Consider the following 20,102-nt stretch of genomic DNA (forward strand, 5'->3'; position numbering starts at 1 on the left):
GATGTCCACCTGACAACCGCAACCAATGGTGCACTAGTATAAACCCAGACAGTATATAATGTGAAAGATATCAGGTATAAACAGGATGAATAACGGCACTATGGCCCATTACCTGTATACCAAGGGGGCGTCCACTGTGTCCATGACGTGCATCCACAGGTAAGTAATTCACAATGAAGGTAGGTAGGTAGGCAGAGCACAGTCCGATAACATGCAAGGCTGAGTATGAAAACGTAAGAAAAAATCCCAGGCAAAACTCCAAATAAGCAGATCAATTTATTGCAAGCTAATGCCTAACAAAGACTTCACGAACGCACCTACGCGTTTTGTGTAAGGGCACTTTACAGCTACAATTTGCAGTAGTGATCGGACAACACACAGTGCAGTTTCTAAGTGGAACGTCTCGCGAGACGTGAAGTGACTCCCCCACGTGATGCGGAAGTAGTGAGTGTGGAGGAAGCAAGCCGCATACACGGAGACGCCGAACTCACGGAAGCCCAGTCGGCAAGAAAGGAGGAGATAGAGGTAGAGGTTTGAGTCGCGGTTTGGAGATGCAGAACTGTGATATGCAGTGACATAAGAGAAGGGATGAGTGAATCGAGAGGACACGGAGAAGGAGAAGAGGTTGAGCTACTTCCCTTCCTTCCCAAAAGTGTCCCTTCCCTCCCCCCCCCCATAGCAGTGTTTGAACGCTGACCAGAAGTTCATAATATCCAATTTCCCACCACCCAGAAGAACATCACGGAGGGTAAGGAGACGCACTTCGATTGTATTTTCTGTGTGAGCTATACCATATGCTATAGGAACTTTTCCCACGGATTTAACAGGTTGTTCAAAGTCTTTTTAAAGGCTTGGATACAAATTGGGACACTTATTCCAACTATATTATTCAGTGTAATCCTCTCTCAACTAACCATTGATGTTTTTTATTTCTGTACTTAAGGAAGTTTTATAATAAATGTTATTTTTAAGAAGACTACCACTTATCTAGGTATACTGGTTATATTACCTTCAAAATTCCATTTATAGTGAAGAAATCAACAGTCTCAATGAATGCAGCTACAATTTTTTTCCCCCATTTGGATATAGTGACAATTTGTTTCGGGATCACCATCAACTAAAGTGCCTCATTATTTTTCAATATAGTGTGGAATTATAATTTTTTCACATTTCTGTTCTCTTCCCAATTGCGCCTAGGTCATCTTCACCAATTTCTCTGTTGGCGGTGGTGGGGCCGTGGACCTAATTGGCAGCATCTGAGATAGGGACAGGTAGTCACTGGTAGCACCTCCTCCAGAATTGTATATTGTGTTATGTATCACTTTATATTGTGTTGATATTTAATTTTGATGCGCTATTGTTCTTTCCTTTTATATATATATATATATATATATATATATATATATATATAGATAGAGGTATCAGTACCGTGTTAGCCGAGCTTTAATAATCAAAAAATAAATAGATGATACCGTTCCGTGGCTAATATAATATATATATATATATAATATATATAAACCTTGTGGCATTACTATTGTCCACTGAAGAGGTTAATAGGGAATTAACAGTTTAATGTATAGGAAAGGTCCCAGCTAAATGTAGTTTATTCTATGTAACTTATTTCATGTAGATATTGTTTTTTTTTTTTTTTTTATATAACTCAAATTTTTATTGGAGTTTACCATCATACAACAAAATATACATTTGTCTTCAATTGAGGTAACAATGTTATACCGTAAGACATGCATTTAACAAAGTGCAAGTAAAGAAACAAAAAAGGGGGGTGGGGGGCAGAGAATCCGTCTGTCCTCTTCTCATCCTCTCCTTGTTCCTACATTGAATGCTTTTCAGTAGCTAGTTTTATGTTGCCAAAGTAGCTCATGTCAGGTGTCAGGCTACTCCTTAGTTCCGGAACATGCTAGAATAGTCACCTGACATAAGTTCTAAGATTTCTGTTTCTTTCTCTGTTACATTGGCTATCTAGGATAGTGACATTACACTGGGTATAAACGGAGCTGAAGAAGCTTCTAGACCCCAGGCTACTTGAGGACACCAGAGGAGGAGAAACTCACTGTCTTAAGTGTATGGTGTTAATGGTATGTCTTTAATGTGCAACTTTGTGTGGAGAAGTATGGTCATCTTTTTTGAAGTTAGGGAAGGGTCCCATATCTAGGAAGGGCCACTGTTATTGTCAAGATGCTGGAGAATGCTATATTTCCTTCAAGGAGGACATGCGTGACATTTCAAAGTAAAGGATCCCTAAATGAGGGTTCCAGAGAAGTGTCACAGCTAGAGTTGCTCTAACGCCAACCCTATGCATATGCACACCAGGTTGCTATACTATGGACTTCTAGGGCATTGTAAGGATGACAAGTGGATGGGAACCTCAATAGAAGTGCACCCCTATATAGAGTCTTGGACGGTACCTGGGAGTGACTACAGTTCACCGGAGCCAGAGATTTCAAGTTCCCCTTAACCATGGGCAAGGGAAGTTGACAAAGCCATGTGTACCTCCCTGGAGAACTATCTGAGTTCCCAGGGAAGAAGAATGTATGAATTCTGTCTTGTCAACTAAAGTAACCTCTGTCAAATAAAGTCCCTGTTGCCCTTCTTATATCAGCTTACACTACCAGCTATCCCGGACGCTAGCACCCTGAGAAAAAGGTATGAGAGTCTAAGCACCAACACCTGCACAAACCTATTCCACCTCAGTTGTAACCCTCCTTAGTGGGCAAGGAGGGGTTACACATATAGTACAGTACATCATACCAACTAGGTGTATGGAGGCTTAATTCTAGAGCTCCGTCCCTGCCGGCGTTAAAAGCAAATTTAAACGGCGATCGAAACAAGCGGAACACCCAGATAGGAGTGGATTCCGAAATCGGAACACTCCAGGATGACCACGAGGTCACAATCTAGGAGAGGAGCCCCCATACTGACCAACTACTTTCAGAAAAGTGAAATGACGGGAGCGGGAGGCTCCAGTGCACCAAAACACACGGAGGGCTCGGATTCTGAGAGCGACAAGTCAGACAACAAGATTGATGCAAGGGACCAGGATTTGGTCACAAGGAGTGACATGAGAAAATTTTGAGCAGAGTTGAAGTCCTTTTTCCAAAAGGAGCTTTGGTGGTTAGGAAAGGATGTTGACAGTCTGGGGTGACAGAACGGACACCCTTGAGACAAAGCTAGATACCACCATCAAAGCCCTGCAAAAGACTGATAAAACCACTGTCCACTTGAATTCTATGATCCTAGCTAATTGACAAACAGGAGGACGCCGAGAATCGTGACAGGTGAAATAATATTCGGCTAAGGGGGGTCCCAGAGGCCATCATGGACCCTGAGGAGTTCACCACAAAATGTTTGACGCACATGTTACCTGACAGGGCTGAAGCGGACCTCCATCTTGATCGGGGGACCTCCCTAGAGATATAATTATCAGATTTCATTATTTCAAAATAAAGGGCTATATCAGCCAGATCTCCAGGGCTACTAAGAATCTAGAGTTTGAGGGAATAAAACTTGAGGTCTTTCAAGATCTATCCGCTACCACCTTATCCAAAAGAAGGTCCTTGCTGCTGGTTACAAAGTCCCTCCGAGACAAAGGAATTTGATATAAGTGGCTAGGGAGAAGGAGTGGCTCAGTGAGTAAAGACACTGACTGGCACTGAGTGTGAAGCAGGGGAACCTGTGAGGCGGAAGTCGGTTCCCTGATCTCATACACTCCGGAGATAGGAATGGCATAGGGGCCTGAGGGGCTGTTTGCCCCAGGTTGTGGGGCTCATGACTGCATGTGGGGGGGGGCAGCGGGTACCTGCGTTACAGGAGATCGCGTCCTCGAGTAGAGTGGCGTTGGGCCCTCCCCCCACCCTTCCCCCCCCCTCCCATGTTCTGGGCAGGTTAGCGAAGAGGCATGGGTAGTATCCAACTGGGGAGGGCCAAAGAGGGGATGCCCCTGGTGGAGAGAAATCGCTAACGCAATACCCCTAGCAGGTCCGGAAAGTGCCAGTTGGAATTCAGGAAGCCGAGGGCTGAGGGAGCCGCATGAAGCAGTGGCGGGAAGAATCCTGGGAAGCAGCATGGAGACTACCTTGCAGCCCTGAACTTGAGTTCAACAAACTTGGTACCCTTCTCCTCTTTCGTTTTTTTTTCTCTTTCCCTATATACTCTCCCGTAAGGAGGATAGAGACTGCTAAAGGAGCCCGAGTGAAGGGGGTTGTCTGGAGTGTGGGAGGTGTGTTGAGCTCTGGGGTTCACGAGTCAATTAGACACGCTTGACAACAGGTTTTATACCAATCTCTGCATAAAACAGTTCAATATGTGGTGGTGAGGGGCGATGGGAGTGGCAGTTAGGTGGGATGTGGACTCATGACTCCATAGGAGAGATATCGGCGCTATTAAAATGGCGACCCAATGGGCCTTGGTGGGTAGCATAGGGAAATTGTTGCAGTGAGTGGAAACATTTTCGATAGAAAACCAGTGGTTTATATAAAAACTTCAGAGGTGACCTCTATTCACAGGGTGGGTGCGCCGAGATTGATCATGCATACTATAGCCCACAGTGTGTTAAGGTTTGGGTTCCCCGGGAGATTACTATATCAGGGGTATGGAAAATGGATGGGAGGCCATGCTGGATCATACCCATAAATTTATATGGTCATTTGTTTAAGTGTTCTGGTGTTAGTCTAGTGTAATGCGCCGTAATATATGTATGTGTAATTAAATGTAGTGTTTGCCAAAGTGCCAGTTAGGAGACCACTTCGGTAGGTCGTCTGCGCCTCAAAACGTGTACTATGGATATTATCCTGGTACATGCCCATGTCCCTTGGGATTCTGAGTTCCGGATTGTCCCGGATCTCTGGCTGCCTTTGTTGGGGACTCCAGGATTCAGACTTAGCCCAAGGGCAAAAGAGCCAAGTTTGACGAGTTATTCTGAGTTATTTTTCCTCCCAAGTCTGCAGGTGAATGAAGATAAGACAGCGGGCGTGCGGTGGCAGTGGCGGCAGGATATCATAATAGCAGGAGAGCTGACCAGGAGCAGAGCAGCAGAGTGGACGACTGGGGAAGAGCGCACTGCAACCTGGAAGTCAGACACCGGTCAACTTCCGGTGTTACAGTGTGCACCTCCCCAGCCGTTCCTCTATGCTGCTCTGCTCAGCTCTCCTGCTATTATGATCTCCTGCTGCCACTGCACGCCCGCTGTCTTATCTTCATTCACCTGCAGACTTGGCACCTGTCCTGCCGCCGCCGCACTCCCACCGCACAACCGCCAGCTGCCCATCTTCAACCATCTGCAGACGTGGGACCTCTCCTGCCGCCACCGCCCGCTTCATCCTCCGCTGACATCGGACCTCTCCTGAAACATGGTAAGTGAAAGAGGGGATTAGTACTGTAGGCACTTTTTTTTCCATTTTTTTAATATATCGATTCTAAGACGCACCCCGATTTCAGACATGTGAAAATCGGAAAAAAAGTTGCGTCTTAGAATCGAGGAAATAGGGTAACCCAAAATTGGACAGATCTGGCCCACACAAATCCAATAGCATCAGCACGATGGATGCACAAGTCAGGGGTCTAAGGGACAATCAACTTGAGATATCTGGAGAGAGCTGCACCCACTAGAGAGAGATTACACCTTCTTCTCGCACCCTCACGCAACTTATAGTAGAATCGATTACTTCTTTGTCTCAAGCAGACTAGTTCCAAAGATCTCCCAAGCCCAGATCCATGATATTTCATGGTCAGATCACGCACCAATAGAGCTATGGTGCACACAAAGTTTTCTAGATAGACCTGGAGCAAATTGGAAAAGTAATGAGTATTTTGCAGATCCCAGAATTCGAGCAAATATTGGTAAGGAAATTGACCAATTCTTCAAATTAAACAATGGTAGTGTCAACTCCCAGTCTATGTTGTGGGAAGCGCATAAAGAAACCCTGAGAGGCACTCTAATTAGTATAGCAGCAAAACGAAAACAAAATAGAATTGCGAAGATAATTATGCTACAGTCCAAACTGAAAGCTTTAACAGATATTCATAAACAGAGCGCCAACCCAAAGTCTCTTAAAGAAGTGAAATATATCAAAATTGAAATAAATCTTCTCTTGGCCTCCCAGACAGACAATGATTTGAGCTGGTCAAAGGGGAAGTTTTATGAGAAAGAGAACAGGCCAGATACCATGCTAGCTAACAAGTTAAGGAACAATCGACCGGGTTACAACATCCAGACGATATGTTTAAAATCGGGAGCCACCACGGCCAACCCAAAGTCAATAGTGGAGGAATTTGAGAGATTCTATGAGGACCTCTATAATGGGGAAAAAGTGGCACATAATGATAGAACAAAGAGAGCTCTAAGGGATTTCCTGACAAGCTCTAAGCTGCCAAGGTTGAGTGGTTCGGAGAGGAAGGTATTGGGGGCAAATGTTACAGTGAAGGAATTAGTACAGGTCGTTAAAGACCTAAAACCATCAAAGACCCCTGGACCAGATGGATTCTCGAATCTCTATTATAAAAAATATATTAAACTTCTAGCACCTTGCCTCCTTCGGATGTTTAATGGGGTACTGGAAGGGGCCTAGTTCCCAGAACATATGCTCCAGGTGTCCATCTCTGTAATACACAAACCAGGAAAAGATCCACTAGACTGTAAAAGCTATAGACCAATTTCCCTGATAAATACAGACATCAAAATGTACTGCTGCGGCCAAGCTTATTCTAAAGGTTGCCGCATTTGTCCCGGCCATTTCAATTTTGGCGCCGGAATTAGCCGCGCGCCAGCCGCATCTCACGACCGCGCGCGGTTGGTTCTCCAATCAGCGCCATTAGAAGCGCCTGTGGCGCCGTGAAAAAAAAAAGCCCGCGTCTGAACGCGTTTTAAAAATAGCCGCGGATGCGGCCGCTTTAGACTAAAGGCGGCCGCCACTGTATGCTAAACTGTTGGCCAATAGATTAAGTCACATCCTGCCTAGACTGATACATCCAGATCAAGTCGGATTTATTAAGATCGCCAGACTGCAGACAACACACAACGAATCATTGATCTGCTAGAAATAGCCAATACAAAAAAAGATACAGGTTATGATGTTAAGTCTAAACGCAAAAAAAGCTTTTGACAGGGTTGATTGGCCATATTTAAAAGCCACGCTTGGAGCTTTCGGTTTCAGGGATCGGTTGGGTAACGCTATCCTGTCATTATATGCGGGCCCGGCAGCTGAAGTAATCCACCAAGGCTTCCCATCGGAGCTCTTTAAAATCAAAAGCGGCACAAGACAGGGATGCCCTCTTTCGCCCCTTCTTGTTCGCCTTATGTATGGAACCATTGGTAGCCCAAATTTGGAATAGCCCGGATATTTCGGGAGTGAAAATTAACACGCAAACTCATAAAGTGGCATTATATGCTGATGACGTGTTTCTAACCATTTCAAAACCTCTTATGTCTCTACTGAACCTTTTCGATTTGTTAGGGAAATGTAATAAAATGTCAGGTTTTAAGATTAACCAATCTAATTCTGAAGCACTAAATGTAAACCTCCCAAAGGATACGGAAAAATTGATTGAGATCAATTTTAATTGGCAACGCAAAGATATTAAATATTTGGGGGTGTATATAACTAAGGAATATAAGAATGTATATCAAGCAAATTACCCCAAACTTATCCGAATCTTAAGAGAAGACATTCGGAAATGGTCGGCCCACAAAATTTCATGGTTAGGTAGGATATATAGCATTAAGATGAATCTCCTCCCACGTATCTTATTGTAACGCGTAGCTCACCACAAACCAGACGCGACCGCGAGGCTGAGGTAGAGAATTGTATAAACGCCAACCCACAACCACGAGGGCGCGCCTAGAGTGTAGATTGGTCTTGCAAGCCGGATCAGGAGTATGGAAGGTAGAGTAGTCGTTTATACTTGCCGGGTCTGGATTGGAGAGTAGCGGATCGTTTGGGTACTTTACCAAGGTCAGGAGTGGAGAGTAGTCGTTGCGAGGGTAGCCGAGGTCAGGATTAGAGAGTTCAGGATGGTCGTACGTAAGCCGGGTCAGGAGAAGTGAGATGCGGAGTCCAATAACGTAGCAGGGGTCAGGCAGCAGCAGGAACAAGGCAGGATACAACAAGGCACAAGGCAGGGATGCAGCAAGGCATGGCGTCACACAAGGTTATGCTCAGCAATGAGTGAATGAGCAAGGCGGGTATATAAGGAACCTCTCTCCAATGGGAAGTCAAAGCGGAGCCAAAACGAATTTGCGGATAGGCTGCGGGGTCACGCAGGTGTGCCCTATTGAACAGCCTGATTTGACCTGGGGGTGGGGCTACGTCCCGCGCGCGTCACCGACGTCAGAGAATGGTGACTCAGTCGCGCGGCGCGCATGCCCGTCGTGTGAGCGAGAGCGGAGTCTGGAGGCGGGTCCAGAGAAGACCTGTTCCGCGCGCGTCAGAGAAGGATGTCTAGAATGCGCGTTGCCTGCGCACCACGCATGTCCGTCGTCAGGCCGAAGGTGGAGCTTGGGCACCGATCCGGAGGAAAGACTGGCCGAACGTGCAGGCCGCACATCAGAGTAGGGACGGAGATTGGGCACGGGACCCGCGGAAGGGCAGACCGGTCGTGCGTCGTCCGCACGTGCGTGGCAGAACCGCCATGGGATCGCGCCTCCTGAGTGCCTAATGGGATAGGATGAGGAGGTGAGTTCCGGCCATCAGGATGGCGAATCCTCACACTTTTACCTATTTCAGACATTACCGGTGTCACTGAGACTGAGGGATATACTCTCGCGTCAGTCTGCGATCTCCAAATTTATATGGGGAGATAATAAACTGACAGTAAAGGGAAAGATCTTAACAAAAATGCCATTAGCTGGGGGTCTAGCGTTTCTTTGCCTGTTGTCCTACTATAAAGCGATGCAAGTATGTCAAATTTCCCAGTGGCAGACAAACCCAGAATTGAAAAGATGGGTGGCATTGGAGAGATAGGTTTGCTCCCCATTGGAGTTAAACAAACAACCTAATCAGGCTACCCAAATCAACACAGACTTAGATATCTGGAGGGAAAAAGAGGAATCAAAGCATTCGACCAAAGTAGATCAGATAAAGATATCCCCCACCCGGAATTCTCTAGCTACCTCCAGATCAGAGCATTTTCCAATAAATATTCCCCCGCCCTCAGTTAACTATATTCAGAAAGCTCTGTCTCATAGAGACTGTACATCTGCGATGTGAGACCGCTAGTGTCAGAGAAGTGATCGGTTCGGGACCGGCCGTGAACCAAAAATGAAGTTATATGGCGCAGTGGGAAGTGGATCTGGGAGAGGTTTTGGACGAGGAGGAATGTACAAAAATAGTCACAGCAGGTCCTGCCCGCGGATATCCCCGATATGGGAAAAGATCAGAAATTGGATCCAGAGAATGTTTGATCTCACAATTCCCCCAGACCCGTGGTTGTTTCTCCTAAACAGACCTCTAAAGGGCCTATCAAAATCCAACAACAAACTAATTGCACATTTTGCAATAGCTACGCGGTGCGAGATCGCAGCATTATGGAAACGCCCCGAAATTCCAATTATCCCAAAGATTCGGAACCGTATTTGGTATATTTGCCAGATGGAAAAGCTAACAAGCCTAGTTAATGATACTGGTGACAACTACTTAAAAGTTTGGGCCCCATGGCTAGCTCAGACAGACATCCCAGGGGTAGAGCGTGACACAATTTGGCTATAATAGTAATAGATGCGTTCTCCTTGGGTGGAGTGGAAACTAAGTTTACAGCTGGATCACCATTCCCACTCATTATTGACTACTTATACTGTCACATGATCTTCTACAAGGGTCTATAGTACATGAGCCGTCTTAGTAGTAGACTCCTGATACCACTACATCCTCACCCTATACGCTCCCCTTCCTCCTTCCACCCCCCTCTAACCTACCTCCTCCCCTTTTTTTTAATTTTTTTTTATTATTATTATTATTTATTTATTTTTCCTTATTTGTAACAAATATTATTTCACCATGGATACACATCACCTAAAATAAGATCTTTACCTACGCGGCGGAGTAGGGCTCGAAAAACCGCGTGGGCTCATTAAATATGTTATACCTACATCATTATGTAATGTATGCTACCCTGTTTACCATGTATTGGATATGTTTTTCATGTATATCATGTATCTACACACCAATAAAATACAAGTTATAAAAAAAAAAATAGTCACAGCAGTAGCTAAGAGCTCGACATGCACAACATTAAAGGAGAATGCATATAAAGTTTTAATGAGGTGGTATCTCACCCCACTAAAGTTATCTAGATTTATACCAGGATACTCCCCGCTGTGCCCTAGACAGTGTGGAGAATTCGCCGACCTGTTACATATGCTCTGGTCCTGTCCACGGATTATCCCTATCTGGGAGAAGATTAGAGATTGGCTTCAGAGGATTTATGACCTCACAATCCCACTGGACCCGTGGCTGTTTCTCTTAAATAGACCAACACCGGGCCTATCCAAAGCAGGTAATAAACTGATTGCTCATTTTGCAACAGCAACGAGGTGCGAGATCGCAGCATTATGGAAACAAATCGAAATCCCATAAATTCCCAAGATCAGGAACATAATTTGGTTTGTGTGCCAGATGGAAAAATTAACAAATTTAGTTAATGACGCTTGTCGTCAATTTTCTAAAAGTTTGGATGCCTTGGTTGGCCCAGACAGACATCCCCGAGGTAGAGACAAACACAATCTGGCTTTGATAGTTGCAGATGCATTCTCGTATGATGGATGTGTAGTATAGCAGACAGTAGGAATTCTGGTGGACTACGGAAGAGAGGAATGATAAGGTCCACTTGTACAGCTCAACCCTGTTATAGCGCGGTCCTCGGGGGCCACCCAATCCGACCGCGCTAATTTAAAAAGAAAATGGCCACCGCGCGCCAGATCGGGAGGAGGGGGGAGGAGATGGAGTGAGGCGCCGGAAGCCCTACACGATCCCCCAGCAGCCACCGTACTTCCCCCAGCAGCTCTGCACCAATCCCCGCCAGCAGCCCCGCACCGATCCCCCCCCAGCTCCGCACCGATGACCCGCACCGATCCGCGCCAGCAGCCCCGCACCGATCCCCCCCCAGCTCCGCACCGATCCCCGCCAGCAGTCCCGCACAGATACCCCCACCCTAGCCCCACACCGATCCCCCCCAGCCCCGCACCGATCCCCCAACAGCCCCGCACCGACCCCCCCCAGCCCCGCACCGACCCCTCCCAGCTCCGCACCGACCCCTCCCAGCTACGCACCGATCAATGCCAGCAGCTCTGCACCAATACCCCCCCCCCCACCCAGCAGCCCCACTATGCCCCCAGCAGCCATGACACCAGAGGTAGGGGTGTAGGGAGGGGGCTGTGTGTGTGCTGGTGCAGTGTGCTGTGTGCAGTGTGCTGGTGCTGAGTGTGCTGTGTGTGCTGGTGCTGTGTGTGTGCTGGTGCTGTGTGTGTGCTGGTACTGTGTGCAGTGTGCTGTGGGTGTGTGCTGGTGCTGTGTGTGCAGTGTGTGTGTGCAGTGTGCAGTGTGTGCAAAAAAAATTCGGGGTCCACGCTCAAATCGCATTATAAGCGGATCCGCATTATAGCGGATCGCGCTATAATGGGGCTGAGCTGTATCTAGTGTTTGAATAATATGTATCACACACACAGCGAACTACCGCGATATAGTCCGCTGGGGAAGCACAACGCTTGGCTGAGGAGCGGACCTGAGCCGCCACCCCCTCCTCCCTACTGTTATTTGGTATTTGTTGTTAATATTTGACCCTCATTATTGTTGAAAAGATACTATGGATGTAAGCTTTGTCACTGTATTACTTTAAAAAAAACAATAAAAATCAAAGTAATATATCTATAAAAAAAAAACTTGTGATGCTGGAACTTTTATTATTTTTTTTTTTCATGTCTCCTATGACTATGATTGTATGCTACATACTGGCGATTACCATTGTACCATTAATATAGTCATCTCTCCCAATGAAGTTATGTAGGTGATGTGTAATTGCCCGCAGTGCTTTTATTATATGTCCTGCAACTAGTGTAGAAAGGGATCTATCTATTCTATCTAGAGAATGGGTTTATCCTTGACAGATGCCATATGTTAGTGGAACCATTTCCCGTAAACCGTTCATTAAAACTTTCCCCACTGCCCATGGTAGTATCACAAGACCGTTAAATTCAACACTTGGCAAATGTTTCGTATTCAATGTAGTATTGCTGCTTATACAGAATGCCATGGTATGCTACAATGCAAAAGACCAGTGTCCAATGGCGTGGATCATATCTGTATTAAAAAAACTGCCTCCAATGCTCTGCTGTTTTCGGTGGCGTAAATAATACAAACACTGATCTGTGAGATATGAGGTTATCCTTAGCTTTCAGTCCCTGTGGTATAAACACTCTGGCCTGTACGATACAATGTTATCCCCCTGGTTGTACTCTCCCTGCTATATGTACCAGGGATCTTTTTTATCAGGAATCAAAAAGAAATGCATGTAATAATTATGCAATTTTTAGGAAATAGGCTGGAATATTACTTGGAGATGCCATGTGCCTTTTCTACCACATTTTTTAAAGCTGATTTGTTTATTGTAGTTTGGATATACATTTTTTTGGGGGGGGAAAGGCTTTGCTGAGACTTCCACCACATTTTTACCTACAAAACTACGGATAAATATTGTAGCTAAGAGTGGCTGGTCTGTGATAGATTATTCTTCCTGCTTTCAGCCCCCCTGGTATAAAATCCTGTATATAACGAATGAATTGTGACACTTGCGTCCTGTTTTGCAGAACAACTGAAGAAGATTCAATTTGAGTTTATCAGAGGAAGTAACCGTGCACTGACAGACAGTCTGCTGGATGACTTACAGGAGGAAGCGGTTCTGAGTGAGGCAGAGGTAGAGCACGTGAAGGGCAAAAACACGCAACGTGACAGATGCAGCTGCATGACAAATATGGTGAGAAAAAAGGGTGACGAATCCAGCAGAATCCTGCTCGAGAAGCTGTCAGAAAGGGACCCCATGCTCAGCGACAAGCTGGGGATAAAAGGTACTAATGTGTTTGCGTTCTTTGCATTGAAACAACAACAATTAACTACAGTATAAAATCCCATTTCAATGTGTAGTCACACAAAAACAAGAGTAAATGGAGATGTTATCCAAGGAAATAATCGAAACCAGATAGCGCCACAGTCTTAATGTAAAGACAGGTTGTTGAAAATTTCTATGGTTAGCCAACAAACATATATATCATACATCACACAAGGAAGGGCTATGTAATGGAAAGCAGAGGTATGGTATTTAAAAGACAAAGTAAGGCCGAGCTCATATTCCCGAAGTTGTAACGTGCGCACGCATGCGCGTAAAGAATACTTCTGTAGTTTGCACTAGCTGTTTGCGAAGCACACGCGCACCTGCAGGCGAAGTAGTGCGTTGACGCGGCTACGTTTTGAGAAGACAATACATTTTGTCTTTTCAGGCGGCTGCCGCGTGACGTCAGCGTCACGTGAGCTGGTTCAGCCAATGAGGGCGAACCAGCTTCGTGACGTGTCCGCCACGCCTTCCCATCGCCTCCCCAATCTCCTGCAGCAATGCTCACACATCGCTCGGGGGAGAGGCGCCCGCGATGCGATGGGCACTTGCAGACGAGCGCCAGCGGGCACCATGATGCAGGCCTAAGGTAGAAGACACATATAGACAAGGAAGATACAGGACATCCAAAATGCATAGCATGCATTGGGTACAATTAAGGAAACAAAGGGGGGAAGAAGGCACGGAAGTGATATTGGATGCAGAGGAGAAATAGTGGACAATACCCTGATTCATATCTATACTTTCAGCTCCTTCAGGGGGACCAGCACAAGAACCACCCAAGAGCCCAGGTAAAAATGGGGAATGGGTAAAGTGTGTTTGAAAAAATAATGGTACTAAATTTGCAATCACGCATAGCCGGCATAAAACAACTTTTGGTAAACAAATTAATAATCTACTTGGCTTTTTTTTAATTCAATGTAATCATGCTAAGATATGGCTTGTTTTTTTTTTTTTTAGAATTGGATGAGAAATTGCATTACATAGAGGCCTCTGAATGGGGCAGTGTTTGTCAATTGAGTGATCTCTTTAACTGTGGCTCTTATCAGAGAGCCAAAAACAGGACATAACATTACGTTATTCAGCTTTGGAAATACACGTTTAGGCAAAACGTTGCGTTGACTCACTTATTGTAGCTCTGTGGATCTGGGCTGAAGTCTCCGCTCACCATGTTTACAAGTTAACATTAACAAAAGTTTTAAACATACTTATACATGTCAGATTTTGGTTAAAAAAAAGCATCAATAACACTGTAAACATCTCACAGCCATTAGTACACTGTGATCCTAGGATGGAGTGCCATTTTAAAGGGGCCATACCCCCTGCATGATTAAGGTTTCTTCATGTTACTGGACAGTGTGTAATTTCACCTATCTAGTTTGTTCCCTTCTCAAAGATTTTTAAACGGTTTATTTTATTGCTAAACATTAAAGTCCAAAATCTAAATTACCACGGCTGCTCAGCCCCTCACTTAGTGACATTAATAAACCTCAAAGAACCTCATCTGAGAAGGTTAAGATATTACTCCTTTGTAGTCTGCATGTTGGAGTAAAGAAGGTGAGAATAAACAGCGGGAGGTGCTATGTGATCACTCTACTCCAGGCTTTGGGCCTTTTTAAATAAGTATTAAAATAAACAAAGAGCTAGGGGGAAAAAATAAGGTTGTTAATCTGCATTAAAGGGCATCACATAGAGCTCACTTTCAAAACAAGTCATATGGTAGGAAACTGCAGCTTTAGGTGCAGGGAACATAATCCTAATACACAGGGCAATGTTTTCAGTACCTCTACGTACCTCATTTCCAAAAGGTGCAAGATATAAAGAAACTAATGGAGATAGAAGTGCGGCAAACTCTCAAGCCAATCAGAGGTTTTCTGTAAATGGTGCGATTGGCCACTTTGGGGCTTATTGAATAAAAAACCTAGGGTACATTTAGAGAGAAGATGGGAAGTTGGGTACAATAAGGTGGGTAATAAAGGATACAAAGGGGAAACAAGGCAAGGAAGTGGTATTGGATGCAGAGGAGAAATAGTGGACAATACCCTGATTCATATTTATACTTTCAGCTCCTTCAGGGGAACCGCCACAAGAACCACCCAAGAGCTCAGGTAAAAATGGGGAATGGATAAAGTGTGTTTGAAAAAACAATGGTACTAAAGGTGCATTCACGCATACCCGGCATAAAACCACCTTATGTAAACAAATTAATAATCTACTTAATTACAATCTTAATTAAATGTAATCATGCTAAAAGCTAAGATATGACTTGTTTTTCTAGAAATGAATGAGAAATTGCTTTACATAGAGGCCTCTGATTGGGACAGTGTTTGTCAATTGAGTGATCACTTTAACTGTGGCTCTTATCAAAGAGTGGAAAACAGGACTTAACGTTAAGTTAGTCAGCTTTGAAAATACACGTTTAGGCAAAATGTCATGTCAACTCACTTATTGCAGCTCTGTGGATCTGGGCCTAAGTTTCCGCTCACCATGTTTACAAGATAACTTTAACAAATGCTTTAAACATATGTAACAGGTATTCCCCCTACCCTAAGGGAATCATCCGCTATTACAGTACTGGTGCTACCTGGGCCTGGGATGACTGTGTGTTCTGTACATCTCTATATGGTGCAGCGCCTCCACCTATGAGGATTCTAGGGTAATAGGATTGACTCCTCATAGGACTCGTATACCTAGGGTATATTCAATTAACACACTCACAATCAATAATATATATATATAATATATATATATATATATATATATATATATATATATATATAAAAGGAAAAAGAAAGAAACAGGCGCACACCTAGTGCATTACCATAATAAAAAATGTATTAAAGGAACATAAAATCTATAAAATGCCCACTCACAAAGGTACAGCAATAATAAGCGTGTATGAGATAGGCTCTCATGTGCCAGCAGCTCCAGCAACAGCGTCCAGCTTAGATCAGTGGCGTCGTCACGTGGACCTCCTCCATACAGCAGGAACCGGAAACAGCATCCCTCGCCTTTGGTGTTCAGCGTGTATAGGGAAAACGGGTCCCACCAGGAAACAAAGTTTAGAGAGTCCTCAATTCAGCTGAGCAATGGCCGCAACGAGCGCACACGGGAGCCCAAAGTCTCTGTGCAGGTATCAGCAGTGTTCGTGAGCAAATGGCGGCCGCAATCTAGCCACGTCCTACGCGTTTCGTCATCAATGATGATCCCCTGAAGAAGCTAAGATCAAGTGTAGGGTCTGTCCTGTGAAGGATGGCCCTAGTTGCATCACTTGGTCTGGTCATGGGCTGAGAGGGCGGATGCAAAGTAGCCCGGGCTTTTTAATCTTGCACCCCAGGCTTGGAACACCTGGGGAGCATCACTTGCTGCACTGTGGATGGCTGTTTGGGCGGCGGCCTCCACTTACGAGCACTTGATCTGCACAGATTTTTTTGCACCGTCCCCTATTTTTCCCGCACTTTGGCCCCCCTTATTGCCTTCCGCTGAGGGGACAAGCCAATTATTTTTGTCACTGCCTGGCCTTGCAAAGGGCCAGGCGTGCACTCCCTTTTTGTGTTGTACGTTTGAGCACCTCCTGCACTGCATTGCACAGAGCACCAGAGCACTCGCACCATGAATTTGTTTTGTTTGGTGTTGGGTTAACGTCACCCCTTTCTTCGGAGAGTAAAGACTGTAGTGCTGGCTAGTGACCGCCAATCCCTCGGGAGAAGATCACGGTGGGTTAGTAGGCGTCAGCCGAACACCCTAAAGACTTGGACCCTCCTGCGGCGTCTGCTGCACTAGGAGGGAACAGGATGGACGTCGGATTCCTCGGATGACGACGTCAATGTAACAACAGGAATCCAAGGCTTCGGCTGGAGAGGACTGTTTCTTGGTACGGACTGGCCTACTCTCCGGAGAAGACTTTGTCACATGTGGAGCGCACCTGGTCTCACTTGACCACGAGCACGGTTTTTGAGGTGGAATCACTTTTTTCACCACCCGGGCTACAAAAAAAAAAAGCTGTCTGTGGGTGGTTTTCTGGGTATGCACCTTAACCCTGGTTGTGCTCAAAGCTGTGACCATGCAGCAAGCTTAAGCCTATAGGGAACCATGTTAAAAATGGTTTTTGAAGCAAAAAGTGGCACTGTGTGCTCATTTGCATGTCATTTCCCAGAATCCCTTGCTGCAGTGGAAGTGCTGTGTGCTGGGTGATAATGGGGAAAGGCGGGGTTGCAGACCTGCCTAAGACATGCAGATGAGCATACAGTTGTATTTACATTATATATATATATATATATATATATATATATATATATATATATATATATATATATATAAAGACAAGAACAGATTGGAGTAGCGCCTTAGTATAACTGATTCAATTTTGATCAGCTGTATCAGACAGATTGGAATATTAAGGCTATCTGACCAATGAATACCCAAAAGGCGAATTTTAAATAGAACAACTGACCTACAATAAATTATAAACTGGAATATATGACAATAATAAAAATATAATAAGTCACATCAAAAATAATAAAAATAAGAAAAAATAAAAAATATATATAAAAAATAATAAAAAAGTGTATATAAGACCCAGTTCACAACTCAAAGTCCACAAATGTACTTAATCCACCGGAGACTTGCAGCCCGAATGTAAGGATCACCAAATCCCAAAGATATCTGTAAAAAAACAAAAGAAAAACAGGCGCACTCCTAGTGTAATAAAGTATTAAAAGGTTTTATAGGACTGTAAAATATAAAAAACGCACTCACAAACAGAGTAATATATAAAGCATGTATGAGATATACTCAATCGCCTGAGAACTGCAGGGGTCCACGCCAAACGTCCCGTTGGTGCCACCTCTGGTGTATCCGGTGATCTAGCAGGATGTATAAGTGCTTCAGGAACCGGTTGATGTCAGACTCAGTGTCTCGTACAGAGACTTCCTCCGGCTACACCTCCTTCAGCTACCACTGCTCACCAGCAGACAACCGCAGTATCGGAATGACGGCAATCCCATGCAAATACTCAATAGCTGCAAAATAAGCTCTCCGTTCGTGTATAATAAAATCAGCTACAAACTCGCCACTTTGGGAAACGCCCTCTGTACGAGACACTGAGTCTGACATCATCCGGTTCCTGAAGCACCTATACATCCTGCTAGATCACCGGATACACCAGAGGTGGCACCAACGGGACGTTTGGCGTGGACCCCTGCAGTTCTCAGGCGATTGAGTATATCTCATACATGCTTTATATATTACTCTGTTTGTGAGTGCGTTTTTTTATATTTTATAGTCCTATAAAACCTTTTTATACTTTATTACACTAGGAGTGCGCCTGTTTTTCTTTTGTTTTTTTTGCATATATATATGTCCTTTACAGTAGTCCCACAGAAAGCATAACATGAACAGTACAAGACAATGCACAGTATTATAATAGAAACAACAATAATCCAGGGGTAGCTAGCCCCAAATGGTACCCGGGGTGCTTGGGCACCTGTGACCCAGTTCCTGTGAGCAATCCCTCCCAATGTGTGTGAGAGCAGCGCTACCCCCCCCCCCCCCTTGCGTTGGTGCACTTTACCTTCCTGTCTTAAGGTCCAGCCAGGCCACACTTCTCATAGGAGCAAGCACCACAACCTTGTCCCATGTTGCGGGGTCTCCAACACAATCCCCTCACACCTTAGAGTCTAGGATGATGTCTGTCATGCAGGCCGCAGTGGGAAGCCACTATTTTACATTGAACAGGACGTCTCCTACGGAGGTAAGAGGGGCACCCTGCTTCACATACTTACACATGTCAGATTTTGGTAAAAAGGCATCAACAACCCAGATATAACCCTGTAAACATGTCACAGCCAATAGAAAACTGTGATCCTAGGATGGAGTGTGTAAGAGACGTATTCAGAGGCACGCAATGGAGACAGTTTAAAGTGAAACTTAAATGAGGCTTTATGGCGCCTGTCGCTTTAAACACAGCAAACATGTGAAAATCCGCAAACAAATCTGCTCCACTTTGGAGTATATATATATATATATATATATATATATATACATATATATATATATATATATACACAGTGGTCGACAAATCACCAAAAAATCTACTCGCCGAACAAAAAAATCTACTCGCCACCTAGTACCACACGTGTGCTGCTTGGGCTAGGAGCTCGCCACGATGTTAAATCCACTCGCCCGGGGCGTGCAAATGTATAGGTTTGTCGAACACTGTATATATATATACTTGTAGTCCAGCCCTCTTTAACTGCGTGGTTAGCCCAGCGATTCAACAGCCCAAATCATAGAGACATTTATATATATATTTACACAGGCGGCACACTTTATTTGAGTACGGCTCATTCCGCAAGCCGGGATATGTCCCGGCTTGCGAGCCGCACTCCCTCAGCGTGCCGCGCATCACCGATGCACGGTCACGCGTCATCAGGTGCCTGTGCCACCTGTACGCGTGCCCAGGGCTCCCCGAGGGAGCCCTGGTGTCGCTCGGATGTGAGGACGGCGGCGGGACGTTCCGGCAGACCCGGCGGACCCGGTGAGGAGAGGGGGAAGCCCCGATCGGCGGGCCTCTCCTCCGGCACCCTCCGGCGCGCGCCAGGTTACTGCTGCGGCCGAGAACGGGCAAATGCTGGAATAAACTCGGCCGCAGCAGTATGAACATAGATAACAGTCTTATAAGAAAAGTCTTATCTGTCTCTTGTAGTTCTAGGGCAGGGTTTCCCAAACTTTTTTTTCCCGTGACACGGTTATTTTTAAACTTCTCCTTCGTGACCCACTAAAAATGTTATCGCCTATACTGGCCTATAGGGCCTGCACAGACACACACACAGCCACTGATACACACACACGCAGCCACTTAAAGACACGCACTGATACACACACGCAGCCACTGACACACACGCAGCCACACAGAGACACTGCTACACACACACACACACACACACACACACACACTGATACACACACACACACAGACACTGATACACTCA

The 20,102-nt window shown here is 45.2% G+C and overlaps 1 protein-coding gene across 5 annotated transcripts in view; it reads left to right on the forward strand.

Moving 5' to 3' along the window:
* The window catches only part of ABHD11 (abhydrolase domain containing 11), a 71,285-nt gene that overhangs the window by 25,072 nt on the left and 26,111 nt on the right, over positions 1-20,102 (forward strand). For all 5 annotated transcript variants that reach the window (XM_075594525.1, XM_075594523.1, XM_075594526.1 and 2 more), the window contains 3 exons: positions 12,812-13,069; positions 13,860-13,901; positions 15,177-15,218. In XM_075594525.1, the coding sequence (XP_075450640.1) occupies positions 12,812-13,069; positions 13,860-13,901; positions 15,177-15,218 (342 nt within the window). The remainder of the gene's footprint in view (positions 1-12,811; positions 13,070-13,859; positions 13,902-15,176; positions 15,219-20,102) is intronic.

Source organism: Ascaphus truei, chromosome 3 (genome assembly GCF_040206685.1).
Source record: "Ascaphus truei isolate aAscTru1 chromosome 3, aAscTru1.hap1, whole genome shotgun sequence".
Lineage (NCBI taxonomy): Eukaryota > Metazoa > Chordata > Amphibia > Anura > Ascaphidae > Ascaphus > Ascaphus truei.